Source organism: Colias croceus, chromosome 9, assembly GCF_905220415.1.
Source record: "Colias croceus chromosome 9, ilColCroc2.1".
In the NCBI taxonomy this organism is placed as follows: Eukaryota; Metazoa; Arthropoda; class Insecta; order Lepidoptera; family Pieridae; genus Colias; species Colias croceus.
The window spans coordinates 1665472-1692809 of NC_059545.1; the positions used below are offsets into that span (position 1 = coordinate 1665472).

At 36.1% G+C, this 27338-nt stretch overlaps 1 protein-coding gene across 1 annotated transcript; it reads right to left on the reverse strand.

Annotated features, from left to right (window-relative positions):
* Positions 1–27338, reverse strand: LOC123694142 (lysosomal alpha-glucosidase-like). The gene is made up of 20 exons (XM_045639461.1): positions 26726–27338; positions 24480–24647; positions 24114–24180; positions 23371–23587; positions 18214–18416; positions 17119–17267; positions 16393–16567; positions 15207–15297; positions 14158–14326; positions 13590–13659; positions 12739–12871; positions 11587–11696; positions 9536–9652; positions 8430–8623; positions 7625–7758; positions 6866–7017; positions 5625–5767; positions 4131–4335; positions 1931–2081; positions 1–1059 (listed from the first exon to the last, which is right to left on the reverse strand). The coding sequence occupies exons 1-20, from the start codon at positions 27082–27084 to the stop codon at positions 800–802; spliced, it is 3267 nt and encodes a 1088-aa protein (XP_045495417.1). The 5' UTR covers positions 27085–27338; the 3' UTR covers positions 1–799.

Here is a 27338-nt window from a genome sequence, read left to right on the forward strand (position 1 = left end):
AAAACATGGCCTCATTAGATATATTTTTTTATTATATTTTAATACATAATATTATAATTGGCAATAGTTCACAATTCGTTATACATTGAGATCAACGCTCACATGATATATTATAAATATATATTTAATATTCTTTATTTACTTGAATATTTTTAAGGGAAAATATATAATACATAGCTGCTTAATATTGAATTCCGTATTTAAAGTATCAGATAGATATATTTTTTATTATATATTAAAGGTTACATTACCTTAATTGTTTAAAAACATATTCTCACACAGAAACATAATAATATCGTATTTATTTTTGTCACATCATATACTTTTAACTTATTTGTCTATGAATCTTTAATATTATATAAATATATTGCTAAAGTTGAACATTTCGAAGCATTAAATTCCGCTGTATAGAGATATATTGACGAAAACCTAACAATAATTTTACTTTTTTATTAACACGATTATTAAATTGGTGTTCTTTTGTATTATATTTAATGAAAATATAAAAAACTTTGTTATTTTCGTACTACGGGGACACTAAAATTCTACAAAATGTTCATATTTATTCATTTTATTAATTCCTATTATGAAATTTGAATTGGAAATCTACTTCGACATTTAATAATGTTATTATACTACTAAATATCTCAAAAATTGGCTAGAAACTTATATATTTAACTAAACATGCTACATATTTTTTGAAAACTGCTAGAAAAAGGCTATTTTATGGAAAAAAATCTAATATAAATCCCCTTCTAAAAAGTTATTTTATTTATATTGCAAAAAGTTTCAAAACAGATCAATTCTTATGCGTCCATTTAACACTGAAAGGTTTATCCAAATTGATATTACAATCAATAGTCAGTACTTTAATCTTATCGTCGTACGAAAACTTCGCAGTTTCATTATTAACCGTGACAATTTTAATGGCGTCTTGATTTAATATTTTAATTTGATTTATTTGTGGCACGCCGTATCCCCACCACTGTATGGAGCTGGTCAGTTCGTTGTCTTTCAGTTTGAATATAATGTGCGTATATTTCTTCTCTTCGTAGCTGTCTGTGAATTGAAAATGGTACAAATTAATGAAAATATTTGTAAATAAAATTTTAAACAAATAAGCAAATAATTTTATAGAAAATGGAGGATCATTCCATTACAATGTTAGAAAATTAAATCGATAAGAATATTATTCCACCATGTGTTTATTCACTTACTGGTCCTTCGAGCCAGATTACATAGTATAAAACTTGTAAAAAATAATTTTAGGTTATACATAGAAATCTAAATAACAAGACACTTGAAGTCGTAAGCACGCGTGACCTTGTCGCCACTCAGGTGACTTCCAAGCCACCAGTGCGTTCGTCGCTATTCAGTTGCTTTCGGCACGTGCGTGTGTAAACATGGTGTGTTTCAGCATTTCTCATTGAAAATTGGAAATTCTTGGAAATTCTCATTGGAAATTCTTCCACAAGTTTTAATTATACTAATAAAGGAATAACATTTCATCGGTTAGTATTTTTTTTAGAAATAATCCCGTTTTTCTTTAAAATTTGCGCATCGTCTCAATACAGGTTTTTAAAATCCTTGTATGAAGCTCAAAATTGTCGTACATTTTATGGTCCTTCGAGCCGGATCTTCACAAAAACCTTATTCTATAATACTATACTGGCCTGGTTGGTAGTGGCCCTGCCTTCCAAGCCAGAGGTCATGGGTTCGATTCCCACCTGGGGCAAATATTTGTGTGATGAACATAGATGTTTGCTCTGTGTCTGAGTGTTAATTATCTATATAAGTATTTATTTAAAATTATATATGTATGTTTATCAACCATCTGGTTTCCATAACACAAGCGAAAGCTTAGCATGGGATCAGATCGTGCCGTGTGTGAAAATTGTCATAAAATATTTGTTTATTTATTTATACTCACGTAAACTCTGCCCATCGTCCCAATATAAGTTCCCAGAGGCTATTCCCTCTCTAGAGGGAGCAGCGAGTAACTGTAGCGGGGAACTGCGTGTAGTGGCCGTGGATACCGGCCCGTGCGCGGGTGGTTCTTGTAATGGGATTATACCACCGCCCTACAATATAAAATATGTTGTAATAATAGTAGGAGTAAATAAAACAATGCAGAAATGTTGAATAGTTATTTTTTTACTAAATGATTAAAATTTAGATAGCTTGCACATTAGGACCACTTTAGCAGCGCGGTAGTTCTTAAAATTTGCCGCACTACTGTCGATGTGATAAGCGGTTTTCATCGTAAGATTTGTATCGAAAATGCAAATTTTAAGAATGTCGAAGAATATTAAGCTATTGCATAGCTTCTATCGCGGGCCTTGAGCGCGGGGACCGAATCGAGAAATTCCGTAACGAAAAAAAACCTCACGCTCTCCACTCCGACGGGCGGAGGTGTGGCTTGAAGGCATAGCATGCAATAGCGCAACCGCCCCAGTCCCCGAGTGACACACGTCGTTTTTATCATTTTCTTTATTTGTTATAAGTCTGCCCCCGGGTACAATCTGCCCCGACTGCCCCACTCACCCGCACAGCGAGCAGCTCGTGTTGCCCCACAGTGCCCCAGCTGCCCCGCGCCAGCAGCCTGCCCGCCAGACTGTACCACGGGTCTGCCCCCGGGTACAATCTGCCCCGACTGCCCCACTCACCCGCACAGCGAGCAGCTCGTGTTGCCCCACAGTGCCCCAGCTGCCCCGCGCCAGCAGCCTGCCCGCCAGACTGTACCACGGGTCTGCCCCCGGGTACAATCTGCCCCGACTGCCCCACTCACCCGCACAGCGAGCAGCTCGTGTTGCCCCACAGTGCCCCAGCTGCCCCGCGCCAGCAGCCTGCCCGCCAGACTGTACCACGGGTCTGCCCCCGGGTACAATCTGCCCCGACTGCCCCACTCACCCGCACAGCGAGCAGCTCGTGTTGCCCCACAGTGCCCCAGCTGCCCCGCGCCAGCAGCCTGCCCGCCAGACTGTACCACGGGTCTGCCCCCGGGTACAATCTGCCCCGACTGCCCCACTCACCCGCACAGCGAGCAGCTCGTGTTGCCCCACAGTGCCCCAGCTGCCCCGCGCCAGCAGCCTGCCCGCCAGACTGTACCACGGGTTTGCCCCCGGGTACAATCTGCCCCGACTGCCCCACTCACCCGCACAGCGAGCAGCTCGTGTTGCCCCACAGTGCCCCAGCTGCCCCGCGCCAGCAGCCTGCCCGCCAGACTGTACCACGGGTCTGCCCCCGGGTACAATCTGCCCCGACTGCCCCACTCACCCGCACAGCGAGCAGCTCGTGTTGCCCCACAGTGCCCCAGCTGCCCCGCGCCAGCAGCCTGCCCGCCAGACTGTACCACGGGTCTGCCCCCGGGTACAATCTGCCCCGACTGCCCCACTCACCCGCACAGCGAGCAGCTCGTGTTGCCCCACAGTGCCCCAGCTGCCCCGCGCCAGCAGCCTGCCCGCCAGACTGTACCACGGGTCTGCCCCCGGGTACAATCTGCCCCGACTGCCCCACTCACCCGCACAGCGAGCAGCTCGTGTTGCCCCACAGTGCCCCAGCTGCCCCGCGCCAGCAGCCTGCCCGCCAGACTGTACCACGGGTCTGCCCCCGGGTACAATCTGCCCCGACTGCCCCACTCACCCGCACAGCGAGCAGCTCGTGTTGCCCCACAGTGCCCCAGCTGCCCCGCGCCAGCAGCCTGCCCGCCAGACTGTACCACGGGTCTGCCCCCGGGTACAATCTGCCCCGACTGCCCCACTCACCCGCACAGCGAGCAGCTCGTGTTGCCCCACAGTGCCCCAGCTGCCCCGCGCCAGCAGCCTGCCCGCCAGACTGTACCACGGGTCTGCCCCCGGGTACAATCTGCCCCGACTGCCCCACTCACCCGCACAGCGAGCAGCTCGTGTTGCCCCACAGTGCCCCAGCTGCCCCGCGCCAGCAGCCTGCCCGCCAGACTGTACCACGGGTCTGCCCCCGGGTACAATCTGCCCCGACTGCCCCACTCACCCGCACAGCGAGCAGCTCGTGTTGCCCCACAGTGCCCCAGCTGCCCCGCGCCAGCAGCCTGCCCGCCAGACTGTACCACGGGTCTGCCCCCGGGTACAATCTGCCCCGACTGCCCCACTCACCCGCACAGCGAGCAGCTCGTGTTGCCCCACAGTGCCCCAGCTGCCCCGCGCCAGCAGCCTGCCCGCCAGACTGTACCACGGGTCTGCCCCCGGGTAGAACACTTGCGTGCTGTTCGCGCCTTCCTCCAGTATCCCGGTCACCATAACGTGCGAGCCGATCAGGAATTGCGTGTCGATGTCGTATATTTTCGTTTCCGTTGGGAATCTGGAATTTTGGATATAAATGTTACATTATTTTCAACCGACTTCAAAAACTTCCCAATCATGGTTCAATCGTCTACAAGCGAGAGACTTAGAGCTAGCGAACAAATTAGTCATTCGACATAAACTACTCATTCCCTATTCCCCTTCCTTACTACCTAATGACTTAACATTTTTCGTTTTTAACATTTTTCATACTTTCAACAGAAACTGGAAGACATATGAAATGAAATGAAATAAGTTTATTTGTCCATTTTATGTTTTACAATTATTAATCCCTCAGCCCCCGGAATCACAGACACAATAGAAAATCTATTGTGTCGTGGTCTCTGTAAAGGACGAGCACACCATCAAGGTCAACGCAGGCGACAACGGGGCTCTCCACACAGCGACGCCACGTGTATGGGGCGGAGTTATGGGGCGGCGCCGCCGGGCGACCGCTTTGTGCCTCGCCGCCGGGCGACCGCTTTGTGCCTCGCCGCCGGGCGACCGCTTTGTGCCTCGCCGCCGGGCGACCGCTTTGTGCCTCGCCGCCGGGCGACCGCTTTGTGCGTCGCCGCCGGGCGACCGCTTTGTGCCTCGCCGCCGGGCGACCGCTTTGTGCGTCGCCGCCGGGCGACCGCTTTGTGCCTCGCCGCCGGGCGACCGCTTTGTGCCTCGCCGCCGGGCGACCGCTTTGTGCCTCGCCGCCGGGCGACCGCTTTGTGCCTCGCCGCCGGGCGACCGCTTTGTGCCTCGCCGCCGGGCGACCGCTTTGTGCCTCGCCGCCGGGCGACCGCTTTGTGCCTCGCCGCCGGGCGACCGCTTTGTGCCTCGCCGCCGGGCGACCGCTTTGTGCCTCGCCGCCGGGCGACCGCTTTGTGCCTCGCCGCCGGGCGACCGCTTTGTGCCTCGCCGCCGGGCGACGCATATAAATTTTGCCAACATTTTGGAATTAGAGTCAGTTCCAGCAAGTTCTTCCTCGAGACTAGTAGTGAATAAGCAATAGTGATTAAGTATATAAGTTATAAATTGTAATAGTGTACATAAGGGAAAATATATGTATGTCGAAGGAAGGGTGTTTCCTTGATCACAAACCCCATAATATACAGTCCACAACAGTCTCATTGGGCCGCTCGGTGGTCAATGGGTTAATGTACGACAGTGGGACCCAAACTAAGTGAAATACTTGTGTCTTGGGACCCTGAGTTGCGCTTCTTAGTTATATACATATGTAGGAAGTTGGACAGTAGAAAGTTAACAAGTAGGTAAATAATATATATTTTATCTTTTTTCTTACTACTAATAACTCACTCAAAGAACAGCGGTCTCGCTACAGTATGCCCATGTGCATGCGCACACCAAAACGCGGTATAGTATAGCGGCAGCAGGCGGTATCGCGTGCGCAGTGCTGTGCGACTGGCCTCTATTATACCGAGACTTGCTGGGTCTTGCGGCTGTGGACAATGTTTCATAATTCATTATCATTTATCCATACTAATCCATACTAATATTATAAATGCGAAAGTAACTCTGTCTGTCTGTCTGTTACTCAATCACGCCTAAACTACTGAACCAATTTTCATGAAATTTGGTATGGAGATATTTTGATACCCGAGAAAGGACATAGGCTACTTTTTTATCCCGGGAAAATGACGCAATCCCGGAAATCCCACGGGAACGGGAACTATGCGGGTTTTTCTTTGACTGCGCGGGCGAAGCCGCGGGCGGAAGCCTAGTTCACCATAAAAACAAAATTAAATAGTATCATTATCTTAGGGCTGATTTTTCAATCCTTGGTTAAAACTTATTCGTCGAATAATGTATAAAATTACCATTTTAAAAACGTATTCTAATTGCCCGTATTTGACAGTTTACCTACGTGACATTTTAATATTATCGTGTTATACTTTATTGGACGGATAAGTTTTATCCAAGCATTGAAAAATCGGCCCTTAATTAATTAAACTGTTTATGTGTTTATTGTTAGAAGAAAACAGGAAACATATTTAAACGTACAGATAAACCTATAACAAACTAGCTTTCAGCACGCGGCTTCGCCCGTTTGGTTTAAAACTTAACAATATCTATACTAAACTTTACTCGGGAACCACTTTACCTACTTAAAAAACACCGTCAAAATCTGTTGCGTAAATATAAAGATCTATTTTGTGGCTAATCTTCGCCCATTAAATTCTATCCCAAACGATTCGGTACGCTATTTTTTGTAAAATTAAAAATAGCCTCACTTTTTCTCGCGATGTGTCGATAATGTCCGCAAATTAGTTCCTATTTTCAATGTTATTCTTGTAATGTTTTAAATAAACTAATATGAACTTCTTATGTAATTATTTATATTTTTTATTATTATTGCATAATTAATAATAATTAAACTTACTTTAGAAGTATCGGAGTTATGGTTCCTCGAGAACGGGTAGAACGCACCCAGCTGCATCCAACGTGTACACAACTTTGGCGTAGTGTCCTCGTTGAAGCATTTTATATTGTTTTTTAAGTAATGTTATATTATTACTCAAATAAATAATTAAACTTACCTTAGAAGTATCGGAGTTATGGTTCCTCGAGAACGGGTAGAACGCACCCAGCTGCATCCAACGTGTACACAACTCTGGCGTTGTGTCCTCGTTGAAGCCGCAAATATCCGCGCCCATTAACGGTATACCGAAAAGACTGAAGCTTAGTAGTTCTGAAAAATTAATAGTTTTTGGTAACGGAAATCTGCTTTTAGTCATTCTGAAAATTGCTGGTAAAAAGATAACTTTTTATTGAAAAACTTTCACTTTAATATAATTAAATACTTAAGTTAATAAGAGGATAACTAATGATATGATTTATTTGAATAAGAAACAAAAAAAACTATACATTAAGCGCCGATTTTTCAAGCTTTGGTTAAAATTTATCCGTCCAATAAAGTATTGCACGAACATTTTAAAATGTCACCTGTAAACTGTCAAATACGGACAATTAGAATACATTTTTGAAATGGTAGTTTAATATGTTATTCGATGAATAAGTTTTAACCAAGGATTGACAAATCAGCCCTAAATCTGTAAAAATATCACAAAGTTTCTCATAAAATGTTTCCTACATTCCAATGTTTGTGTGTTACGATTAACGCCAAAACTATTCGATATTTTATTAAAATCCTTTAAAAAAGGATATGTCTTTACCAAGTTACATTAACTTTAATGTGATATTATTTGATAGTCTTTAATGTGATATTATTTGATAGATAGACTAGACCTTCTTTTTTAATATTTCTAAATATTAAATGCTATAATAATTTTACTTACGCGGTATACTAGCCCTCAAATCATGCCATCTACTGAACACATCACCGCTCCAGTGGCCCGCAAACTGCCCCAGGCCGGGGAAAGATGCCCGGGATATTATTAGCGACCGTTTGCCCCGGATTTCTTCTAATGCCCTGGAAAATTGTAAGATGATTATTAGTGGGGCAAAAGGTGGGATAATGAGACCGTTTGCCCCGGATTTCTACTAAAGCCCTGGAAAATTGTAAGATGATTATTAGTGGGGCAAAAGGTGGGATAATGAGACCGTTTGCCCCGGATTTCTACTAAAGCCCTGGAAAATTGTAAAATGGTTATTAGTGGGAAATAGGGAATTTAATTCCTACTAGTGCCCTAAAAATACTAATAGTTAGTGGAGTAACATATGAGATATTCTGAATTTAACTGATAAATATATTAAAGTAATTATTATAGTTTACAGCTACTGTTTAGAAGGCTTTGCTAACATTTTATTTAAAATATAATATAATTTTTCAAAGAAATACTAATCTCTATATAATCGATAGAATTATTAATTACACCTCATTATCGGACCCGGCGCCTTTAATCAGCATCCCTACTATCCCTACTGATATTATAAATGCGAAAGTAACTCTGTCCGCTTAAACCTCTCCACCGATTTTGATGAAATTTGGCAAAGACAATCATACATTAGACTCTGAGAAAGAACATAGGCTACCTTTTATCAAAACACCACGCGGGCGAAGCCGCGAGCGGAAGCTAGTGTTCTTATAAATAAATAATTATTACATATAACATATTATATAGAATAATTTATAACACTTACCTATACGTAGTTTCCGCTTCAGCATTAGCATACACATTATGTACATTATAGTGTTCGCTCGCAAAATGCTTCGCGTCCATACAAATAGTTTTTTCCCGTAGCGTTTTGATCCTGTAGGGCTTATAGGGGATTTGTTCTGGGGCACATGTGCCCTGTAAGGGCCCCGAGAGGAAGTTGGAGGGCTCGTTCATGTCCTGTAGGATCAATGATTGATAATAAGTTTCTTGCTAAATTGTTACGTTATTATGTAAGAATAGGTGTCGATTCAGAATGAAGTGCACGCTTGTATTGATAAGAAAAATAGATTCTATAACAAGTATAAAGGCTAATCTAATCAAGTGAAATAGCTAATTTAATTCTTAATTCATATTATGTAGTTACATTTTTTAAACAACTTGTTGTAAAATGTTTTTTTAAGAAACTTGAAATTTAAGTAAAAAATTATTGATAGCTATATGATCCGCTTTTTCATAGATCGTCATTTATTAAAAAAAATACCGGCCGAATTGATAACCTCCTCCTTTTTTTGAAGTCGGTTAAAAAAATGGATATAATATCCTTATGTATTATAATATCGTTGCATTTAGTTATAATTTAGAAAGAAGAAAGAAAGAAAGAAAGAAAGATCATTTATTTGACTCCACAATAATAACAAACACAATTGACACAGAATACAATAATTAGAATTAAAACAACACAACGTGAAACAAAACAATACAAGTACAATTACAACAAATGAAAGAGTAAAATAAAATAAAATGAAGCCGAAAAGTGGAGCCAAATCAGGTAGCCATATAGCAATCAGGTAGCATTTATATTATTCTATCTATACTAATAATATAAAGATGAAGAGTTTGTTTGTTTGTTTGAACGCGCTAATTTCGGGAACTACTGGTCCGATTTGAAAAATTCTTTCGGTGTTAGATAGCTCATTTATCGAGGAAAGCTATAGGCTATCATCACGCTAAGACCAACAGGAGCGGAGCAATGCGGGTGAAACCGCGGGGAACAGCTAGTATAATATAATTCCTCAGATTTTTTCTTCTTTAGTTCAATTCAAATACCTAGGTATTCATATAAAAAAAACACATAAAAATAAAACTTACAATCCAAGCACCATCAAAGTTGATTTTCCTATGAAAGTCCACCATCATTTCCTTCCAATACGCTGAAGCGTTTGGATGCGTGAAATCCGGCCACACTGTTGATACCTTATTCCATACCTAATATAAATAAAGGTAACCTTATTAAATGTTCATAAGGGAGTTTTTTTTTATAAAAAAGACGTGTAGCACTCGGGGACTGGGGCGGTTGCGTTATTGCATGCTATGCCTTCAAGCCACACCTCCGCCCGTCCCCGTGGGGAGCGTGAGGTTTTTTCGTTACGGAATTTCTCGATTCGGTCCCCGCGCTCAAGGCCCGCGATAGAAGCTATGCAATAGCTACTAAAATAGAGAATTATTAGAAATAGAGAAGTTACTAAAATAGTTTGGAAAATCCAAAAGTGCACGCCTCATAATCTCATCCTTTACAATTAAATTGATTATTTATAAAGAGTACACTATAAATATAAAAAAGAAATAAAATAAAACAGTTGGAAAAGTAAAGAAAGCGGTACCGTAATAATTGAGCTATTTTTTTTTGTGGCCCCACCTAGAGGGACTGACTACCAACTTATTTTTTTAAACCTTGGCTTATAGTATAAAGAATCGAGTTTATAATGGTGAATTTTGAGTACACTATAAATATAAAAAAAAATAAAATAAAGAATATATATAGATATACTAAAATTATGGAGAACAGTCGATATTTTTTTTTGTTTATTTAATAACAATTAAACCACATCGAATCAGACCCTGAAAAATGAAAGGGTTCTATTCCTGAGCATACTCAAGCGTAAGAGAAAAAAAAGACTCGATTAGTAAAGTATTTCGGTCGCTATCGTGTTAACAAGAAAATCCTCCGCACATACAGACACACGGACGTCCAAGACAGAACTTTTTTAAACTGTTTTTTAACTAGTTTAAATAACAAAAATGACATCAAAAATATCATGAATGTTAAAAATAGTGTTTTTTCTTAATATGTGTGTGTATGTATTATCTTACAAGTGCAATGTATGATACATAAAGACATTTTAAGTTTGAAAAATCAGATGTTTTGCGCGAAGTGACAGTAGTACCCACCTCAACGCTTCGCTTATGAGGCGTGCAATAAAACAAGCTAGCTTTCTAATTTCTATGGGAGAGTGACAAATTTTTATTTTTATTCCGTCGAGCCCTCTTTCGCAGCGGGCGTTAAGGGCCCTTAGTAGGTGAACACGGCAAAATGGACTGTTTTCTATGAGCTATAATTGAAAATATTGAAGTTTTTTCGCACTGGAATTTCTAATATGTATTACAGAACGTATGTGTGATGGGATGACTGTTTCCAAAACACGATTGGAAAAATTTTGCTAGATAAAAAAAAATCCTGAAGTTATCTCTAAAATATCATATAAATGCTCATTACAACCGTATTTTACGATAATAATTCGTATAAAATCACAAATACATAGGTATTTACCTTGTCGATTTCGTGACTGTTTTAGATTTTGAAAATACTAAATATTTTCATTCACTTTTTGATAAAAATGTGAATGGCGCTTACGATTTTTAGTTTCGAGCACGTTGATTCCATACTAAACGCGGACCCCCTCACTGCTTACCTCAGGCCCGAATAGCTGAATTTTCGCTGACCGCCTAACCCCCCTTAAGGAAATTCGTTTTAAAATCAAAGATATTCACGTTATTAGTTAAAGTGATGATTAATAATATATTAATATATTTATTTAAAGATAAGAGCCGATTTTTCAATCCCTGGTTAAAATTTATCCGTCCAATAAAGTATTACACGAACATATTAAAATGTCACCTGTAAACTGTCAAATATGGATAATTACAATATATTTTTGAAATGGTAGTTTAATACGTTATTTGATGAATAAGTTTTAACCAAGGATTGAAAAATCACCCCTAAATGTATAATTATTCATACGTTTATGAAACAACAGAACAAAATACAAGTACAAAGCAACACCATTAAAATTTTGTAAAATATGTTAATTTGAAATGAAGCAGTTAGTTTAAATTAAAAAAAAATGTTAAAAAACTCATACCTTAGCAACAAACGGTTGATCTGTAGAGTTTTTAATGAACACATTCATTTCAAGCCCACGGTCAAATGGTGGATATTCACCTGCCTTCTCCGATGCACTTACGCCAGGGTCTAAAAATAATATTTTTTATAAAAAAATTTAATTAAAACAGCTCGCCCCGGCTTAACATTAGTACTTTTTATGTAAAAAATTTAAAGCTAGCGCGCAAGAGCAACTTTTGTCTGGGCAACAATTTAGTCTCTCCCATCAACTGTATGGGGAGTTGCGTCGCTAAATGCGCGCACTTTCTTACTAAAGGAAGGCCAACGAGAAGCGATACGAAAAGTCATTCACCTTAAAAACAACTGTGGCGTTGACAAACTAATATCTATCTCTTTCCATCTTGTGCAGTTGCCGTAATGTCTCGTTCTCCCGGTTGTTCACATGACAAGTCAAGACAGGTTCGCCAACATTCGGCCGGCCATTTTAAAAAGATTTATTCTGTTTCGGAACGCGCTCGTGGTGATACAAATTATTTGTTAAAGTTTTGTTATTGTTTGTTGTTTATTTAATTATTGTTATTGTTATTAATTTGTTAAAATTATTATTGTTATTAATAAAAAATTGTTGATTTGTTTCAAATCCCTATGTAACAGGGGGCAAGTGTGTATTATTCGCGTTATTTAATTTACATCTACATTATACAATAATTCAAATTATGATAAAATTCATAAAATAGACTATCCTTTTTTGTATTATTACAATTTGCCGGATATTTAATAAAAATATATTTAAATCCAACTTTAAAAAGGTTACGCACTCCTGCTATTCCGAATGACCTTGACTGTGGTTTGTTTACATTTGGTATCGCTTCTCCTTGGATGTGCTTTAGCCCATAGAGTTGATGGGAGAGACTAAATAGTTGCCGAGATAAAAGTTGCTCTTGCGCGATAGCTCTTAACATTTTCGCAATCCAAGCGAAGACAATGAACGAAAACTCATTAAAATCTATTCAACTGATCTTGAGATAATGTTAAATGTAACTATCACGGCTTTGTTTTATTTAAACAATTAATTTAAATTATTTCATGTGTTGTTGCTGACAAACATTTAAAAACTTAAAAAATAAATATGTCACGGACCTTGTAAATTTAGTATTTTAATTTTACTTACCAAAAAGCATAACATAATGCATGCCGGCATCATGTAATTCCTTCACAAATTCGGGTAAACCGGCAAATTTGTCCGTGTCGTATGTAAAATCGTTTGCATTCTTCATGTAGTCCAGATCGTTCCATTGTACATCCTGTAAGGATAATTTTTTTTAACGGAAAATACTATAGTTTGGGAAATAGAATTTTCCAAAGTACATAAATAGTAGAAGATTTTTTCGAAGTGAAACTTCTTTAGGCGCGTTGAGAGTAAAATTTAAGGTCACGCCATGGCTATACCGACACGTCATGGAGAGAGGTGACGATTCTGGTATCTTTGAAATTTGCCAAAGAAGTTTCACTTCTGACACGTGTGCTCGGCACACACACTCTAGGTCATTATATTGCATGTGCTATAATAATACCATGTTTATTGTTTAACGGATAATCTTGTTTATTCAAACAAAACTATTTTAAAAAACAATTTATTGCATAAAATATGTGTTTATTTTGTTTTATCTATATGTACTAAAATATACTAATAATAATAATATTATAAAGAGGAAAGGTTTTTAATTATGTATGTATGTATGTATGTATGTATGGTTTTCACGCATAAACTACTGGACCGATTTTGATGAAATTTGGCACAGACAATCTTTAGACCCTGAGAAAGAACATAGGCTACCTTTTATTGCGAAATATTTACCACGGGAGAAGCCGGGGCGGACCGCTAGTCTTTCATCCTTTTGTGATTTGTTTGCCTACCTTTTGCGCTTATTGTCTGTTATCTTATTTTTCATAAGTTATAAGGTTCCTTATTATAATTTATGCAGAAGTAAAACATTTTTATATTACTAAAAAGAAACTCACAAAAGGTATTCCTGCATCTCTGTTCTTCTTCCACACGTCGCGAGTCACATTTAGCGATCCATAATTGTACCTGTAAATCATAAAATATGTCTTTTAAATACAATTTTTCATATTATATTTATTACTAGCTAACCGCATCAAAATCCGTTGCGTAGTTTTAAAGAGTTAAGCATACAAAGGGACATAGGGACAGAGAAAGCGACTTTGTTTTATACTATGTAGTGATCTAGCGTATTGACTACCTACTCAAAACACAATGCACTACCATGTTTCTATATGTGTTTGTAAGTTTTGACTGATTAAGTTGTTGTAATTGCGATTAACGGTTTAATTCTGGTCATAAAGGAGGAGATGAGCAAATTACTTTATTCCTGAAAAAGAAACAGGGAAAACATTTTTCGTTCGTCCTAAAATTAAAATTTCTTAAAAATCTTTTAATGAACACTCAATCATGCGAAGGGACTAAAACATAAATCCGACTCGCTTCGCCTTAAATTACGTTAAGGCGAAGTCTCCAATTTCCTATTTTTTTAAATAACAAAATATTTCGCACTTAAAATAAACATACTTGCACAAATGGAATCCCAACGCCCAATACGGGGGCATGAACGGCTTCCCAATTATTTCTGTATACTGGGACACAACGTCGCTGGGGCTTGGGCCCAAAAATATGTAGAAGTTTAGTATGCCTCCGATCGTACGGTATGTTATGGCTGGTGTCGGTTGAAGGACTATGTCTGTGGAAAAAATATATTTATTTTTAGCATAAACTCAAACATTTATTCATACCATTTTCTTTTAGAAGCACTTTTGAAACGTCATTACATATTTTAACATTTACCACCGATTCGGAAAGCAGTATCTACGGAGAAGAATCGGCAAGAAACTCCATAGTTGCTCTTTTTAATCATGTCAGTTTTACAATTTCATTTTACAAAATATGTACATTATTATCAACTAAGAAATAGTTGGACTTTGGGAGGGTTTTTATTTATTTTCGGCATATGCAAAGCCATACAAATATAGCTAACTGAGCTCCGGGGTTTTACTCGCATTTCTTCGCTCCTGTTGGTCTTAGCGTGATGATATATAGCCTATAGTCTTCCTTGATAAATGGGCTATCTGACACTGAGAGAATTTTTCAAATCGGACCTATAGTTCCTGAGATTATCGCGTTCATTCAAACAAACTCTTCAGCTTTATAATATTAGTATAGATAATGTTTAGTTAAAAAAACGCGATTATATCTCATGATTTTTTTTGTTATTACCCATCTTTGATAAGTGTATAAAATTTGAATGCGACATGTTCAGTGATTTTCGTAAAAATATAAGAAGAGTGGAATAAAATTTCCTGTTTTGTCGCTTTTCCTACAAAACATTTATTGGAATAATAAAAAATAAATTACTTTTATTATTTCTACCCTATTCTTAAAATATGTTTTGTTTGTTTTACAACATTTGCGCTTCTTTGCCTTTCTCCCCGTGGTTGCCTGGCAGAGATCACTGCATAGTGATAAGGCCACCCTTTGTGCTTTTTAATCTTATTTTTTGTAACCTTTATGTATATTTTGTTTCTTGTACAATAAAGTGTTAAATAAATAAATAAATAAATTACCCATAGCATTAGAGTTGAGCAGCAAAGCACCGTGACTGTTGCCGTTGGTCTCTAGCGCCAGGTAGAATGGATGACTTCCGTATAGATTCACCTTAAATATAACATATCATTTAAATAACATACATAAAAGAATAAATATTTTATTTGCTACGGTATTTATAAAATTGTTTTATAAAGGTACTAGATTTCCGCCCGCGGCTTCGCCCGCGTTTGCAAAGGAAAACCCGCATAGTTCCCGTTCCCGTGGGATTTCCGGGATAAAAACTATCCTATGTGTTAATCCAAGTTACCCTCTATATGTGTGCTAAATTTCATTGTAATCAGTTCAGTAGTTTTTACGTGAAAGAGTAACAAACATCCATACATCCATACAAACTTTCGCATTTATAAAATTATAAAGGTATAGAAAAGAATTTTACAATGACACACTGTTATCTTTTTAATTTTGTTATAAAATAATTATTAACTTTACACATACGAAACAACTTTTAATGTTAGTATATTATTGCGCCCTAATGAATGATTCTAGTTTGTCTTTAAAATAAAATTACTTAAACAAATCGTTTTCATTTTAAATTTTTATCATCAAATTGTTGTAAATAAAGCAAAGAAAAATATTACCCAATATTTAGTGATAATGATCAACGGAAATTATCAAAAGAAAGCAAAAATCTCCATATTTACGGCAGCTACAAGAACACCAAAAATATACAATTTTATAAATTTATAAAGAATAGAAAAAATTCGATCACGAGGCGGGACTCGAACCCGCATCCTTTCGCGCCATTCCGGGGCGGATGCCTCACCAACTCAGCCACTCGTGACCCGCACGAGCGATCGAATTTATTCTATTCTTTCAGTTTTATGTGTCTAAGCCCTAAGGGCTGATTTTTCAATACTTGGTTAAAACTTATCCATCCAATAAAGTATTACACGATAATATTAAAATGTCACGTAAACTGTCAAATGCAAGTAATTAGAATACATTTTTGAAATGGTAGTTTAATACGTTATTCAACGAATAAGTTTTAACCAAGGATTGAAAAATCAGCCCTAAGGGACACACCGCACGCCATCTATTGAGATGATTAACAACCATCTCAACATATACAATTTTATGAAAACTTAAAGTATGAACTATACAGCGACTAGGACACAAATCAATAAGTTTCTATGTAAAACTCACATCTTCCGTAGGAGGTATATCATAATTAAACAACGTGTGCGTCTTCCAGTTCATATCGTTGAGGAATCTCGCTTGTTTCTCACCGAAACCATATGTATAGTTCGTTGGTAGTATTGTGGATAGTTGCAGGAATTTATCCGATAGTATCAGTCCACCTACGTTCTGGGCGTTCCAACTGAAAGATCATTTTTCTATTTTAAATCTAGGAATTAGTACTTTTATTGAAAAACTAGCGGTCCGCCCCGGCTTCGCCCGTGGTACATTTTTACGTTTTCTCTCCATAAGAACCATCCTCGTAATTCAAGAAATGTAATAAAAAAAAAATTAACGAAATCGGTTCAGTTGTTCTCGAGTTATGCGCTTACCAACACATTTTGCGATTCATTTTTATATTATAGATTGCAGGACTGTGAATAACCAAGAGACAGGGCATGGTGGTTGGAATAATAATAAATTAAACTAAGAAAAAATGATAAAAAACGATATGATAAAAAAACTGCACTGTTTACATCATATTAACAAAAATAAATTAATGACAACATAGAACACAGTTTTATTTTTATTTCTGTAACTTTGGATTTAAAAAGAAACTTAAACGTTAGTTTAAGTTTAAAATAAATGCAATTAAAAAAATAATATTGTGAATATTGGTAGTTTGGAACAACTTTGAACTACGCAAGGAATTATTTATTTAAGAAATAACAAATTTATTGTAAATATACTCACATGGTAACATTATCCTCATTCCTTATGACTTTGAACCCAACAGCCGAACTATCAACTTGTACTCTATAACGTACATGAGAAACCGAACCGAAAACAAGCGGCACTTCGGGGTACGTGGGTTCGAAGCGTTTGTGCTCTGCGTCTGATATCTGTGAAATAGTATATGATAATGTGAAAAAATGCAATAAATATAATGCATATATCTATACTAATATTATAAAGAGGAAAGCTTTGTATGTATGTATGTATGTATGGTTTTCACGCATAAACTACTGAACCGATTATAATGAAATTTAGCACACATATAGAGGGTAAGTTGGATTAAAACATAGAATAGATTTTATCCCGGAAATAAGCGGGTTTTCCTTAGAAAACACGGGCGAAGAAAAGCTAGTCTATACTAATATTATAAAGCTGAAGAGTTAGTTTGTTTGTTTGAACGCGCTAATTTCAGAAACTACTGGTCCGATTTGTAAAATTCTTTCGGTGTTAGATAACCCATTTATCGAGGCAGGTTATATAAGGCTATGTATCATCACGCTAAGACCAACAGGAGCGTAGTAATGCGTGTGAAACCGCGGGAAACAGCTAGTATGTAATAAAATAAATAACTATAAAGTTACAAACGTGTATCTCTTTTGAAACTGTAATTATGCAAATGTAAAATTGTAGGTCTATGTAAGTTGTAAGGTTGAAGAAGTAGTATAAGGTCAGATATTAACTAACTTTACATTTTATACAGGTATAACACAAAAAAAATATTACATCTTATAGGCACAAAATATGTTTGCGACGTAAAAAGAAAGATAAGCGTGAAAACAAATCTTTTCGCGTTTTAAATAATTATCCATACAAATATTATAAATGTCTCTGTCTGTCTGTTACTCAGTCACGTCTACTGAACCAATTTTTATGAAATTTGGTATGGAGATATTTTGATACCCGAGAAAGGACATAGGCTACTTTTTATCCCGGGAAAATGACGCAATCCCGGAAATCCCACGGGAACGGGAACTATGCGGGTTTTTCTTTGACTGCGCGGGCGAAGCCGCGGGCGGAAACCTAGTAGAAAATAATGAGTCAGTCGATACATACCTTAACTTGCAATATATCATCTGTGAGGTAATTAAAATCGATCCTGGCAACATCAAACTGCCCCGGATATCCGGTGTCAAAAGCGCGGGAATAATACACGGTCATGCCGTGCTTGTTCTCTGTGCTGTTCATGAATTGGTACGTTTCGTATTGGGGCGGGTAGAAACAGTACGGCAGGTGCTCTTTGGCGTTCCAGCAACATCCTGCAACAAATTAATAGATTGTCGTATTTTTGGATTATGGATAACTGATAAGGGTTAAAAATAATGTGTGCATGTACTAGTGTACACACATAAAAAGTGAAACTTTTTTATGACCTTATTTTTTGAAAAAATATTTACTATATGCAACTTTACAGAAACACGTCGAATCACGCGTGGTAGGGATGAGTAAAAGATGGCGCGTAACGGAAAAATGTCACGCATAACGAAAAAATGTTACACTATTATTTTTTCCAACCCCGATAAAGAAGTTTCACTTCAATAAGATGTCCTAAATGTAAGTCCAATTAATATTATAAATGCGAAATTTTGTGAGGATGTGTATGTGTGTGTTTGTTATTCTTTCACGCAAATACTACTGACCCGATTACAATGAAATTAAGCACACATATAGAATGTAACTTGGATCAACACATAGAGATAGGTTTTAATCCCGGAAATCCCACGGGAACGGGATCTATGCGGCGGACGAAGCCGCGGGCGGAAAGCTAGTATTTTAATAAAGTACTTATAGTAGAGTCATCATTAATATTTTGATAGTACAAAAAAATTCAACAACACACGTAATCTAGTAACGACGGCATAGAATAATATATTATTTCGTTTTGTTAGAACTGCACATTTGCTTAATTTTTTTCAATTCCATATTTATAGTAATAATGACCGATATAAGCAATTTTAAGATTTGATTAAACTGAAAAACCATTCGAAAAATAACAAACATCTTCTGATTTAAATAACTGACGTTGTTACAATGCAAACATACAAATATATAGGTGCTAATAAAAACGTGTTATAAATGAGATTTTAGAATAATGTATATTAAGGTGGATGTTCCGACCGTCCCTCCATACATTTTTGATTACCTCTAAACACTTAACACAGACACTATTTCTTTAAAACTAATCATTTTATCACTTCTCTATAATGAAATGTGTGCGCGTTCGACCTTTTTAATCAATAATTTACAATATTTACTTAGAAAAACAACAGTAAAATACCGGAAAAATTTGACACTTCTACAGTAGTGTGCGTGACTTTTGCCAAGCGAAACACGACATAAAGCACGACATCTAGCGCATAGACTATATACTTATTACAGATCTAGCGCGTCAATGTCTAAACGAAAGGCGATGTTTAGACATAAGACGCGCTAGATGTCGTGCATTCGCGTTCGTTATCTTATAATATACATAATGAGCATAATTCTAATAAATCAAAGTTCTGTGTAAAAATTAAGTAATTTCATTTCCAATCGTTCAAAGAAAATAACAATAAAATAAAATAAAACTAATGACCTTAGAAACTATGTTTTTTTGTAAACAATTTATTACTCATTATTGTTCGTCCGTCGTAGGTCTGTAAACTGTATTGTACACTGAAGGTAAATGGTACTGTAGGTACTTTAGTTCGGCGTCGTCGTCGGCTTGATATAAATTACATTCTTGATTTCATTGACACGCGCTATGATTTGCGCGCGGAATTTCTTGTGTTGTGAATTTATTTTTGTATGTTAAGCATTTTAATTGATTCAAATTGCAATGTTTCTCTAGTATGCATTTGAGACTATATTGTAAATTGTAATAATTGATCGTGGGTATAGTAATTAATTATTCTAATAACGCAATTAGTAATATATGTATTTTCGGTGGGATTCAAAACAAAAAATTGGCCCGTGATTTTTATGAAATTTCACCACATTGCAAATCACATCAATCATAGTTCATACACATGTATGACGAAAGTGATTAGTATTGTGGCTAACATTGACTCATCAGTTCATCACTGAAACCAGTGATAAATCAGTACCTATATCATATTGTGTTTGAATATTTTTAAACAATGATATAAGTATACAATTATTATAAATCGGTAAACTATCAAAGTAATCACAAACTTGCAAACATTGGTAAAATGTCCAGTAGTTTATGAGCCTATTCATTACAATCAAACAAACAAACAAAGTTTTCCTCTTTATAATATTAGTGTAGACAAACACTATGAATACGATCACGAATGCAAATTCGGGGATTTTCTAATTATTGCTAAATAATAATTGAATTCGTTTTGAAATACTCTATAATTTTTAGTGTATAAATATTAAATAGACATTTATAATGTGGTGCTCATTTTTTTTGTACTGCTAACGCTATTGTAGGTACCTATTTTCGTTGTTTTATTTCAAGTGAACACGGCCATACAATTTTGTCACGAGCCGCCTATGATTGTAGGTACTTTTGTTAGGCTCCTTCGTCGTCCGCGTCGCGTCGGCTCGAAAGTTCTTGATTTCATTGTCACGCGCTATGATTTGCGCGCGGATTTTCTTGTGTTGTGAATTTATTTTTGTATTATTATTATTTTTTATTTTTTTTTTATTTTATTGATTTAAATAAAATATTTCACTAGTATGCATTTGAGACTATATTGTATTATGTATAATTTATCGTAGGTATAGTTATTCTTATAACGCAGTTATATTTTCGGTGGGACAATTTGACCCGTGATTTTTCTGAAATATCACCACGTTGCAAATCACATCAATCATACACACGTATGACGAAAGTATAGTGGCTAACATTGACTCATCAGTTCATCACTGAAACCAGTGATAAATCAGTATATCATATTTTATTGTGTTTGAATATTTTTTAAACAACGATATATACAATATTATTATAAATCGGTAAACTACCAAAGTACTTCCGAATTTTCAGACAGACAAACAAGTAGTTTGAACACGCAGTTTTCTTATACTAGTAGCAAAAATCAAAACCATAATATTATGTTTACCTACTATATTTTACTAAAAGTCGAGTGCGTCGAAATCGTAAATAATAATATAATGTTTTTCACCTTCCTGGTTATTTTCCCATAGTAAATAGTGTTTTAGGTTTGTTGTTGTAGGTAGGAATAATAATAATTATTCTTACTTGATGTTTATGAAATGTATATTGAAATAATTTACTTTTACAAATCATTAGTGATATTAGTTTTGAGTGAAAATGCTTGGATCAGCATAATATTATATGGTACTTCAAATACATGTTTTGATAAAAAAACAATAGTGTAATAAAATAAAACTGCGTTTTATTGTAATCAATGTTGACAGTTTTAAATTCCAAAATTATTGATCAATAAAATAGTTTACACCAACAAATATAACTTTTATTTTTATAACCATCGTTCATAATATAAACCGTAGCAGGTGGCGTTTTGAAGTTCTGTCTACTCATACAGAAAAATGGAAAACTTGTTTTTTTTGTAAACAATTTATTACTCATTATTGTTGTTTGGCTGTGTGTTTGGCAACTCGAAGCGTGGTCGTCCGTCGTAGGTACTTTTGTTCGGCGTCGCGTCGTCGCTCGTCCGCGTCGGCTTGATATAAAACATTCTTGATTTCATTGACACGCGCTATGATTTGCGCGCGGAATTTCTTGTGTTGTGAATTTATTTTTGTATGCTATGCATTTTAATTGAATCAAATTGCAATATTTCTCTAGTATGCATTTGAGACTATATTGTAATAATTGATCGTGGGTAGGTATAGTAATTAATTATTCTAATAACGCAATTATATTTTCGGTGGGATTCAAAACAAAAAATTGGCCCGTGATTTTTATGAAATTTCACCACATTGCAAATTATATATTATACAATTACAATTACAATTTTTATAAATCGGTAAACTATCAAAGTAATCACAAACTTGCAAAATATGCTTTTCCGAATTTTCAGACAGACACACAATTTTATTAGTTTGTTTTAGCAAAGTAGGTACCTATACCTATTATACGCTTACGTCGCGCGTCGCGTCGCGTCGTCGAAAACGGTGCGCCCAGAAACAAACATACCTACCTAATTCAGTTACAATCCTTTTTTTGTTCCGTAATATATTGTATTCTAATACGATTTTTTTTATTCGTCGGCCAGTTCTACTAGGTATAAAAAGATAAAATTGAAATATAATTATTGTAGCGACAGCCATATGTTACTATGTTTTCGTAAATATGTTTTTCACCTTCCTGGTTATTTTCACATAATCTTATATATATATAAATGAATCGCAAAATGTGTTGGTAAGCGCATAACTCGAGAACGGCTGAACCGATTTCGATAATTCTTTTTTTATTATATTCCTTGAAGTACGAGGATGGTTCTTATGTAGAGAAAACGTAAACATGTACCACGGGCGAAGCCGGGGCGGACCGCTAGTCTAATATAAAAATGAATCGCAAAATGTGTTGGTAAGCGCATAACTCGAGAACGGCTGAACCGATTTCGATAATTCTTTTTTTATTATATTCCTTGAAGTACGAGGATGGTTCTTACTTCTTATGGAGAGAAAACGTAAACATGTACCACGGGCGAAGCCGGGGCGGACCGCTAGTAAATAATAAAATAATAAATAGTGTATTAGATTTGTTATTGTATCTTGTATACCTACGAATAATTATTCTTACGTCTTGTTGGGAAATGTTCAAATACCTACCTATTGAAATAATTTACTGTTACAAATCATTAGTGTTATTAGGTAGTTTTGAGTGAATAGGCATGGATCAGAAATTCAGAATATAATATGCTACTAACTACTCAAATACATACACGCCAAACTTGTTTTACATTCACGCCATCTAGAGTTCAATCTTTATCATTTTTGTATACGTCTGTGTGTGTAAACGACCCTGTATGCAATGACAGATGTTAAAACGCATGGTTTTACCGAATTGGGTGGATTTTAAGGCAATGATATGACATATTTAAATAAAATATAATATTCAGTAATCGCCATGACTATTCCTACGACCTTAATCTTTTCCAATTACGCAAAAACTCAAATAAACTAGAAATGTAGAATTCAGCGCCATCTAGCGGGACATTGGCTGGGAACAGATCGTAGCAATCACCTTAATATATTAAAATTACTTTAAAGCCATACCTCGTTTCACACACTCATCTTCATTAGCGCCATCTTGCGGAAAGCAGTCGAACCGCATTGCATCATCCACCACCCTTGCACATAACTCCTTCATCACCTCCGGAGAATGTTCCAGAAAACCCTTCTTGACTTCCTTCTTTTTGTTGTCGGTTGCGTTGCTTCTGTTCTTTGTGCTCAGGTTGTTGTGATCGTGGAGGCGGTATTCGGTTTTCACTGGCTGTAAATTGACGTATATTTTGTGGCATAATTATTGACATGTAAAATTTGTTATGTTCATTGATTTTATACTTATGAATGTTTATAACTTATTATGTATTGTAAGATTTTTGTGGCACATAAGCCTTACAACTACCCGACTCATTAAAAAAAACTGAATTGATTGAACAAAAAAGAACAAATTGGGAAATTGGTTGAAGCCCAAATGAGCTAATTTCATTTCAAATTCAAATTCAAATTGTCTTTATTTGCTGAATGTAGTTACATAGCTGAGGTACAAATTTTATAGGTTCTTAGACATTCTGCTCGTAGTTGAGCGTGCAAATATCTTAAATTATAAATTACATTATACAATATTACGTCACACAACACTAGTTCTCAATAGGTATATTTCTTATTTCAATAAAAGACAATGTTTCTAAATGAAGGCAGTGGATAAGTGTTGGAAATACCTTAACGATTGGTATCTTCAATGTTAAACAGTAAAGTGTTACAAGTATTCAATATAATAATATTATATTAATTACCTTTTCAACATTCAACGGCACAATTACATTTTTCACTTCATCTGGATGAACTCTTTCCCATAATTTCCTGAAATTTATTGTACATATTAATTAAAATTTATTATATTAAATATCTCAACATTGATTAAATCAACCAACGAGTTTCGAAAGTAAAAAATAATGCAAAGAACAAATATTTATTCATTTTTTTTTCTTTTATTGGAAAAAAAAAGAGTTAACAACAATGTACAAATAAACATATTGTTCAGGAATGTTATATATATTACATAGCATAGATAATTTTTCCAATCAATTAACATAAACTATTTAGCATTAAATTTTATTTTTATATAATATTACTAAAAATACAACAGTTTAATCACTCACCGATACTGATCATCCCCCCACCCCCCTGCGAGCGCACCCCCCACGGCCCACCACGTGGCCACGCCCAGCGCACACAACAGCCCCGCTACCAACATCCCTGGCAAGAGACCTGCCGCTTGTTCCAACCAGCGGTTTAGACAGCCACGACGGGGTGAGAAACGCTCGTATCTGAAATTAATAATATTATAAAGCTGAAGAGTTTGTTTGTTTGAACGCGCTTATCGGTCCGATTCGAAAAATTCTTTCGGTATTAGATGGTTCATTTATCGAGGAAAACTAAAGGCCTACAGGAGCGGAACAATGCGGGTAAAACCGCGAATCCCAGCTAGTCTGTAATAATAGAATACGAGCGTACATAATAATGTTACGGTGCATTTACATCAAACAAGCGAATGCTCATTCTAACCCCACTATATCAAATTCTTTTAGTGTTAACAGGCATAGAGCATTCTTTCGTTGTTTTTAGTACGTTAAAAAAGATTCTATGAAATGTTCTAATACTGAACAACACTGAATAGAAGTTTTCGTTTACACTAAAAGATCACGAAAGAATGCTCTTGCTCTAGCTCAATGTTTCTTTGATATAAATGCACAGTTAGAGAAAACTTATGGTTAAATATTGAGCAAATAAAACAAACTTAAAACATGTATGCAAATAGTATGGTTATTGGTATAAAGTGTATATAAAAGATAAACCAATTGTACTAACAAAGGCTGAATAAAATAACACCTGTCTTGTTTAATCATATGAAACTTATTTCTGAGTAAACACCAAGTTATGTTATTACTTATAGATATTTTAATTTCTAATAGAAGTAAAAGACTTTTAATTTTAGAAGTTTTATGTTTCACACCAGTTTTAACCGTTTACAAAATATTAATTTAGAGTTTAGACAAATGAAATAAAACTTACACTCAATAATAGACCGAAAAAGAATACTCCAGTTAGTTAAGGTTTTTATTATTATTGAGATATGATGTCTTCCATGTTACATGTTATCTTCGAGAGTAATGTAAAATATAGTTATAGTTATATAGTTTTCAATGTTGTGTAAGAAAATAAAATATGTGAATATGTGAATAAAATATGTGAAAATAAAATATATGTGAAGTTTATAGCTTGACTAGACTATAAGTAATAAAGATAACGTTGAAATTCTTTGAAAGTACATTTTTTAATCTCATTTAACAATTACATGTTGTGACTATTATTGATGTTACAATCCAATTTAAACTATAAATGCATGAAACCATTCATTCAAATTAAACTGTATAGAATGTATTGCGATAATAAAATGTGCACAAAATTATTTGTTGCATACATACTACTCTTTTTAAGACTTAAATTCAGTTCATTACTTACCGAGTTTAATATAAAAGACACAAACAACTGTTTATGAAAACATATGAATCACTATACATTGAATTACAGAATAACATAATATTATGAACATTTTAAGTAAGTATGTGTGTACTGTAGAAAAATAGCTGATAACTAAATATAAACAAGTAATTACTTAGATTGCTTTTTATTGATGTCATAGAACTTATTCAATGTGTTGTTGTTACACATTATCATTTAAATTGTAAAGGAATATACATACAGATGGATGGAAAGTAATTGAATTTAATCGAACTAGAAATTTTTGGCACTGAAATGACTATTACTGTTAAATGGTTTAATATATTTATTGTACACTACAGAGAAGAATAATAAGGTGGAAACAGGACTATAAAATTAAAATTTGCAAAAGTTGAAAATGTTTTGCGGGCCAATATGAGAATTTTTTGTAGCTTGTTATTCAAACCTTGCTCGGAGGAGGCAGGGTTGGTGTATGGCATAGGGGGAGATTTTCTTTCAACATATAGCGCTGGCTCCGCGTTCTCATTGTCTTATTTAGATAATATGTTAATTAATTTGTGTTTAGTTTGTAAGTTGATTGTTACAATGGGGCTGCCATGAACATTCATTCAAAAGCCTTGAAATAAATGATTGAAAAAAAAATTAAAATATTTCAGGGAACACATCCTGTCATTGAGTGTGGTATTCGCAATTTGCTTGAACATAATTTTCATTATTTAGAAATTGTACACTTACAGATTTATTTTTCTTGGCTTAAGCTACAAATATATGCTGCCAATCTCGTAGTAAAATAGATTTCTCAACCACATTTAAATAAAAATTTTGAGAGTAGTCTAAGAAAAAGTCCAAGAATTTTACCCTCATGTAAGAATTTAATAATTACCTGTGTTCTCTCATAGAATCACCATCAGGTCGTGATTTCGGTATCACGCCGCTAAACAATGATCCTCGTCGAGATTTGTCACTCTTCCCGAACGGCGCAAACGGAACCTTTTTCTTGTGCGATGTTTTCGACCCATTTAGCGATGTTTCTGTATGGTCATTTACGCCCGAAGGTTCACCGGCCTCACCGAGTTTACCTTCTTTACCACTCTCATAGTACAAACGATAATTTATATTATCGTTTAGAGTCAATAAATCCGCTTTAGCGCTTGGGGATTTATCGCAAAAGTCCTCGAAGGAGACGATCTCGTAATCTTCATCGTCCTCTTGCTTCTCAACTTTATATGGAATTTTCGGCATTTTCTCTTAATCAATGGTATTCATTTGGCTTATAATTATTTTAGAACAGTAAAATATTATGAACTCTAAAATAAACACTGATTAACTAACGACTTCTTTGTCCCAAAATAAACATTAGCTGCGTATATTTACGACGCGAACATGATAATTTTCAAAAAAATATTTCACTTATTAACGAATTACCTACCTACATAAAATGATTATATTTTTTGTTAATTTCAAATTTCTAAAATAAATTGGAACGCGAATAAATT

Coding starts and splice junctions, on each gene's coding strand:
- LOC123694142 (XM_045639461.1), bottom strand. CDS start 27,084: ATGCCGAAAATTCCATATAAAGTTGAGAAGCAAGAGGACGATGAAGAT. Junction 18,417..23,370: donor AGATGAGTGTGTGAAACGAG/GTATGGCTTTAA, acceptor AATTTGTTGCAG/GATGTTGCTGGAACGCCAAA. Junction 12,872..13,589: donor GAGATGCAGGAATACCTTTT/GTGAGTTTCTTT, acceptor TTATCCTTACAG/GATGTACAATGGAACGATCT.